The 7,230-nt window shown below is 35.6% G+C and overlaps 1 protein-coding gene across 1 annotated transcript; it reads left to right on the top strand.

The window, feature by feature from the left end:
- Positions 1 to 4,007: 4,007 nt before the first annotated feature.
- LOC104111729 (pectin acetylesterase 8-like) lies at positions 4,008 to 6,910 on the top strand. Its single transcript, XM_009621485.4, has 13 exons — positions 4,008 to 4,300; positions 4,417 to 4,550; positions 4,645 to 4,727; positions 4,830 to 4,959; positions 5,069 to 5,148; positions 5,272 to 5,358; positions 5,485 to 5,609; positions 5,727 to 5,787; positions 5,893 to 5,946; positions 6,053 to 6,130; positions 6,220 to 6,325; positions 6,436 to 6,581; positions 6,705 to 6,910. Coding segments are annotated over exons 1-13 (1,176 nt in total). The 5' UTR covers positions 4,008 to 4,298; the 3' UTR covers positions 6,795 to 6,910.
- Positions 6,911 to 7,230: the final 320 nt, after the last annotated feature.

Below are 7,230 nucleotides of genomic sequence, written 5' to 3'. Positions count from 1 at the left end.
TTGTTGGAATTGAACTCGTTTTGTGATCTGAACTTCTTTAGCATTTGATTTTACCTAAAACTGCCAGTTTTGATATATGATTATGCTTAACTTGAATAATTTGGACTCTCTTAAGTTCTTTTAGCCTAATGTGTTGGTACCTGAATGTTTACATTTGCTGCTTGGCATGAGTTTGCTTCCCTGCTTTGTTCTGGGTTCCTGTAACGACTAACTCGTATCTATAATGTGTCCTAATCTATGTTAAGTCCTTCACTCTAGCTATGACCTGCTCCCATGCTATTTTGGCACTCATTATGTCTTCGGTTAGCCTAAATCTTGTATCCCCTGGTGATTAGTTGGGACCTTTAGAGTAGCCATCTTAACATGTGTTTCCTTATAATGTTTGATATTGTTTTGTCTTAGTGATATAAGTTGGCATGTCTACTTTCTGGTGTTGTGATGGATATTTAACATAATTTGGACCCCTAGGCTTTAAATCCTTTAAATTAGTGCTCTACTTTAGACTCGTTTGGCATTGTGCACCTTTGTATGTTAATCTTGTAGTCTCAGAAAACCCAATTCCCATGCTTCTTATAAAATGTTTTCTTCCCAATATGCTAAGTGTTTGAACTTGTGATATCTACCTGTCCTTTGAGTTTTTGTTGATTCTCTTTGCTTGTATGTTCTTTGTTTAATCACCCTTGCTATGTCTGCTTCTAAAATATAAGTGCACCTCTTCAAATTCTAACACTTGATCACTATCATCTCACTCTCATTTGTTACCTACACTATTCTGAATCTATCACTCTTGTCCGGTTGAAAGCCAAGGCCACCAAAACTCTCTCTATTGACCTCCTTAGTGTGAACATTGCTCGGGGTCCATTTGAGACCCTTGTAAACTCTGACACACTAGGATTTGGGGTTCTTTGATCACTCTCTTTGCTGCTGGAACTTGAGCTGTCTTTGGCATTTAGCTTTTCTTCCTCATATTATTTGTATAATCTGCAAACTCGATTGTGTAAGTGATTTCTGTGTAATTCAATATTTGTGTTATATAGGCAATTTGTGACTGTTTGGTTTGGCTTGAGTTCCTCTATGACTTTTGGGTTGTGCTGATGGGCATAGTCCCCTGTTTGGATCTGGGCATGCTATTTGCGAAGAAGGAGTTTGTTGAAGGCCCAGGCAATACCGGGTATCTCATTTGGGCCTGCTGTAGGCCTACTATAATTTCTTGTGTAATATTTGTACTTATATTTCTCACCTGGTCTGTAATAATTTTGTAATAAATAATTGGGGTGTTAGTAAAATTGAAAAAACAGTATATTCCAATGTTTGCATGAAGGGGTAGAAAACATGCCTATAGGATTCGTATGATTTGCTTGTTATTCTATCCAACCTGCCATATATGCTATTTGAATTTCCTTGTACACTAGTAGAAATCATGCCATTAGGGGAATCACACACTCGCACAACTTGTTTACTATCAAAGCATGAGCTTAAATACTCTATTTATTCCCATGTCCACTGCTATGTGTCACTAGACAACATACCTATAGGAAACAAATACCAATAACCATACTTCAATTTGCATAACGGCATCATGTTCATTAAATACCATGCCTATAGGATTATACTAGCTTATGCTCTACTGGTCCTCTAGATATCATGTCCATAGGTTCTTAATTGATTCATCAGCCACTGTTATATATATCGCTCGCCTAGAAAACATGCCTATAGGGACAAAGTGATAAAGGATCAATTTTCAACTGCCAACTATTAAAACCAAGCTATAAAATACTGCTACTTGCTTAGAAAGCATGCCAATAGGATCAAACACGAGTACTTTTGAGTATTCCCAATGGTTTTCATTCCCTCTTATTGCGTAAATCACTTAGAGACCATGTCTATAGGTTTTAATAACTTATAATCTGTAATCTCAATAAATAGCATAACAGTACCAGATACTCTTAAACTGAGTAGTTGTTTAGAAACCATGTCTATAGAGCTTAATGGCTTCAATTTACCTCAATTCTAAAACTGTCTAGTGCCTAACGTAGAAATTTATCTGAGTGCATTTGTTGTCTAAGTGTGGAGGCTAACTTGAGCCTTTAACTGTCCTTAAATGAAGTCCTATTTATTTTGAATGTCGCTTAGTTTTATCATTTTGAGCAGCCTAAGTAAAGTCTAGAACTACCCAAATAGAGGTCCAACGCCTCCTGGACCATAGGCATGGGACAGGTAGTGCACGCATAGGACGCGACCTAGAATTGAATTAGAATGCTCTAAGTAAACAACTTCAATATAGTAATCGGGTAGCAGGAGATGATAGTTTGTGCCCGCTGAATAATATGAGCAACTCCTATCTAAGAGGAGTTGCGAAGTATTATTTATATTGCACGGGGTGATCCTTTAGGCTAAAAAATTAGGACCCCCCTTTTCTTTTTATACACTTAGTAATATAATATAGACCGTTATAGTGGTATGCTTGTAGTCCTTAAGATTTATACCAATTCTCATTGTGTTATAATGAAACTCTTTGACCTTTTATTCTCTTTGTTTATTTAATCATCTTGCCTAATTATTATCCATATAGTCTTAAGTTCGGCCGAGACCCATAGTTGTGGATCTCAAAGAGTGCCTAATACCTTCTATTTGAGGTAATTTGAGCCCTTACCCGATCTCTGATGGCGTTGACTAGTCAAACAAAGTTATCTGCATAATAGGTACCCTAACTCACCTTAAAAATTATTAGGCGGCGACTCTTCTTCTTTTAACACTTTACCTCCCACTCAAAAGAGTTGTCACAATGTCGAAGCCCGCTTTCGCGAGAAAAAGGGGCGCGACAGTATTTTCATATGAAATTCCGAGGATTGATATTCCTGGATTCATTGATTTCGAGGATTGAGTTTAATTTCATTAGTTAGCTGCTTTGCCGTCATTTTCTGTTTTCCTTTCCTATTTTTATTATTATACTGCGTGCATGTTATTGTAAGTGACCCGCCTTAGCCTCGTCACTACTTTGTCGAGGTTAGGCTCGGCACTTACAAAGTACATGGGGTCGGTCATACTCATACTACACTATGTACTTCTTTTGCAAATTTTGGAGTCGGTCCTAACGGCGGTCATTAGATTGCTCAGATCCGGTGCTTGACGGAGACTTTAGGTACAACTGCACGACGTTCGCAGTCTTGAAGTCCCCTTCTATATTACTCTAGCTGTTTATTTTATTTCAGACAGTTATGCTTCCGTTCAGACTATTATTTGTAATACTCTAGTCGCTCGTGTACTTGTGACACCAGTTCTGGGGTTGTATCTGGATATCGCCGTTATTATAGTTTAAACGCTCTATTTTTGTTTATTCAGTTTATTGGTTTTCATTTAAATTGAATTGTTAAAAAATGGCTAATAACTATATCTAACGTTGGCTTGCCTAGAAAGTGAAATGTTAGGCGTCATCACGGTCCCGAAGTTAAAAATTTCGGGTCGTGATAGATAGATAGATATAGATAGATAGGTTTCATGAAATTTTTATTATTTATTTTAGTTTAATCACGCAGTGATCCTTTTACATACGTAAAATTTTCTATTCATAATAAATCATCACACTAAATTTCATTTAAAGCATATCACATGTTGTGTAGAGGTCAATTCACAATAAATGAATGCCTAAAAAGCACATATCACATGTCATGTAGGTCAATTTATGAGTTCTAATTATCTTTTAATGGAAAGGTTATCAATTATTACTCAAGAAGTGAAATATTCTTGAATGAAGATATGAAGAGGCTGATCAATGCCATACTATACGAGTTCCTTTTAAAGAATTTTTGATAGAAACAAAGATAGATTTATTAATTGTTATACCATCACACATAATAGGGTGGTCCTTCTTGGATATAGAGTTCCCCTTAAACATCAAACATTTAATATTGTAGCATTGCATAGGTGACCCTTTTATAACATTTTAGCGGGACATGTACCTAAAACGTTATTTGATAAACAAGAAGATATGGGGCTCATTGAAAATTGTGGTTCTTCAATTTCATATTTCCAGATAGAAACACCTAAAATTAATCTACCACTATTCTTTGTATCACACCTTCGAGCAAAATATGAATAAAAGAATTTTTGAGATAAAAAGAAAAAAGCAAGCAGTTTACTGAAGGACGTTTGCTTATAAATAGAGCTAAAACTCATACCAGCTCATTCACTTCTACTTCTACAGTGTACTCAAAAGCATTGTTTGCTTTCTCCCTCTAATTAAAATCTCCTTTTATCTCAGCCTTTTTAAGAAGAAAAATATTCTTTCTGATAACAACATGTAATCTTCGTTCCATGTGTCACTGTATCTCTTCTTCATTGTTTTAACTAAAACTTATCCCTTGCCTCTACTCGTCCTATTTTCTGTAGAGTTTACTCTTCTTTTTGTTTTTGCAGGATGAAATTGACCTTTCGGTTGGCTTTGCTAGCATGTCTAGCAGTAGTGTCTATAACTACTACTCTCGGCGCCGGAGATGATGGATTCTACGTCAACATAACAATAGTTCAAAAAGCGACTGCCAAAGGCGCAGGTAATTTATACATTAATTCTTACTGAAGTTGTACGTAGCAGAAAATTAAGAGAATCACATGCACGTATTTATTTTGTTTTTGAGCCAACTGCAGTATGCCTCGATGGAAGTCCTCCAGCGTATCATCTGCATCCGGGACATGGTAGCGGGCTGTGCAGCTGGATTATCGTCTTGGATGTTAGTTACTACTTACTGCTTAATTCTTCTTATTTATTTACTTTTCATTTTTAACTATATATCTTCTGCTTTATTAACTCGGGGGAAATTTCATATTTATAGGCTGGCGGTTGGTGCAGCAGTATCCCAGATTGCCTTGATCGTTCAGCTAATTTCTCTGGTTCTTCCAAGTATATGGATCGCTGGGCTTTTTTTGCTGGAATACTTTCTAATATTTCAGAAGAAAATCCAGGTGATGCTCATATATATTTTCAGTTATATTAGCTTGCTTTTCTTTTTCTTTGTATGCATAAAAGAGATATCCCACTTCTTCTAAATGCAAACAATATTGGAATTGGTAGAGTTTTACAACTGGAATAGGGTGAGGGTGAAGTATTGTGATGGTTCATCCTTCACTGGTGATGTTGAACAAGTTGACCCCGTAAGTAATAGTACTACATTTATATATCTCTCCTATATATTGATAAATTAAATATCACTGATGATTTGGTGATTAATTCTGTAATATTGTTTTTCTGATTGGAAATTGCCAAATCTGCATTAGGACAATAAGCTGTATTTTAGAGGGTCAAGAATATTCAAAGCGATTATGGAAGATTTATCGACCAAGGGAATGCAAAATGCTGAAAATGTAAGAATATCCTATTGAGGAATCATGATTACAGGTCACGTACTACGTACCTTATTATACGTTTTCTCTTTTCTTCTAATTCGCTAAATCTTCAAAAAAAAAAAAAAAATTGCAACATAATGTTAGGCAATCTTGAGCGGAAGTTCAGCAGGAGGGTTGGCTACAATTTTAAACTGCGATAAGTTAAAATCCCTCTTGCCGAATGTTGCCAGACTTAAATGTGTTGCAGATGCAGGGTTCTTCATAAATGGGTGAGCTCTTCTTATTATACATTATGTGATCTCAAGAATATGATACTTTGTGTTCTATTAACTCTATTGCTGTTTCATTTATGTCTCTGCCATTGGCACATTTCATGATTTTTGCAGGAGGACAATCTCTGGTACTTTGGATATTCAAGAGATGTATCAGAGAGTTGTTACTCTACATGTGAGTCCCATTTTTTTATCTATAAGTAATTTGATATGCTTAAAAAGTAGATACAAATTTAAATTCTTTTGTTTTACTCTAATAGTTTTTTTTTCTCGTTCTAAGGGATCGGCTAAGAATTTGCCTTCAGCTTGTACGTCTGCAATGGATCCAAGTCTGGTAATAGTTTAAGATTTGGAAACAAAAACACTTTCCTTAATTATGCTATAATATAAATATTTCCATCTAATTATAACATAGTTTCCCTTAATGATATATGGTGCAGTGCTTTTTCCCCGAGAATGTCGTTCCATATGTTCAAACTCCACTTTTTATAATCAATTCAGCCTATGACTCCTGGCAGGTCAAGGAGACATGAGTTTGAAGAATTTTATTTATTTCTTTCTTTAGTTTTTTATAATCTAAAAAGTTTCATTCTGATATGCAACACAGATTAATAACACTTTGGTTCCCAAATACCTTGATCCTGAACTTGTCTGGGAGCAATGCAAGAAACAAATAAGTAACTGCACATTCAGCCAGCGTTTAATTATTCAAGGTTAGCACTGCTCTGGTGATTAACTAATGCATACCTTCCAAATCCAATCACATAAATTAAAGTAAAATGAATCTCTTTGATCTCCCCTCAATCTTTTTTGTTTCATATAGCTTTTGGAGTGGAGTTCTTGAAGGCATTTGAGGGACTAACCCCTTGTTTTACGAGGGGTTATTTCATCATGTCTTGCCATTCTCATGGTGCAATTCTGTCAACTAATTTCTGGTTCAGTCCTACCTCTCCAAGATTACTTCATAAGGTGATCTTTCTTCCATATAAAGTTTGAGTGTATGCACTTTATGTTTTGAATCTTATAGTTCGCCTGTTTTATTAATATTTATGAGTTAATAACAGAATTTGTTGTAACATTTTATCTGTGCAGACACTTGCGGAAGCTGTTGGGGATTGGTACTTTGATAGAGCAGGATTTCAACGTATAGATCCATACCCTTGTGCTAGAGATTGCACGTGAACTTCCGTAACGAATAGGCTTGCAGATGTTGTACCTGCTGCAGTGCTGCTTATTTCGAAAGACAAATGTACTGATTTCTGCCATTGTGAATGAAAAATCTTATCCTCCTCCCCTCAGCTCTCCTTGTCCCTTTGAAACAAGTGGCAGTGATCCTAATAAATAAATAGATAGAGAGACAGAGAGGGAGAGACAAATTGATAAGGTTAAGATACTAATAAACCTTCACTGCCGTAGAAAAATTTCTATTTTAACATGACAAATTAATCATTAACTTTTTAAACAAATCATTAATTCTTTTGGTCTCTCTTCATCGTAGCAATGATCTGAGGTTTCAAAAGAGACATTAATGCAGTTCCATTACACGTCAACATCACCAATGTACTGGGGCTGATAGTTGAAGTGTGTATTTATTTTTAATGAACAATTAAAAAAAGGT

This window comes from Nicotiana tomentosiformis, chromosome 8 (genome assembly GCF_000390325.3).
Source record: "Nicotiana tomentosiformis chromosome 8, ASM39032v3, whole genome shotgun sequence".
In the NCBI taxonomy this organism is placed as follows: domain Eukaryota; kingdom Viridiplantae; phylum Streptophyta; class Magnoliopsida; order Solanales; family Solanaceae; genus Nicotiana; species Nicotiana tomentosiformis.
The sequence above is the reverse complement of the archived record's forward strand: the minus strand, read 5'-3'. Positions and strand labels throughout refer to the sequence as shown.

Excerpts from the sequence above, each read along its gene's own strand:
- LOC104111729 (XM_009621485.4), top strand. Across the intron at positions 4,728-4,829 it reads GCTGGATTATCGTCTTGGAT|GCTGGCGGTTGGTGCAGCAG; the intron begins GTTAGTTACTAC and ends TCATATTTATAG. Across the intron at positions 4,960-5,068 it reads TATTTCAGAAGAAAATCCAG|AGTTTTACAACTGGAATAGG; the intron begins GTGATGCTCATA and ends TGGAATTGGTAG.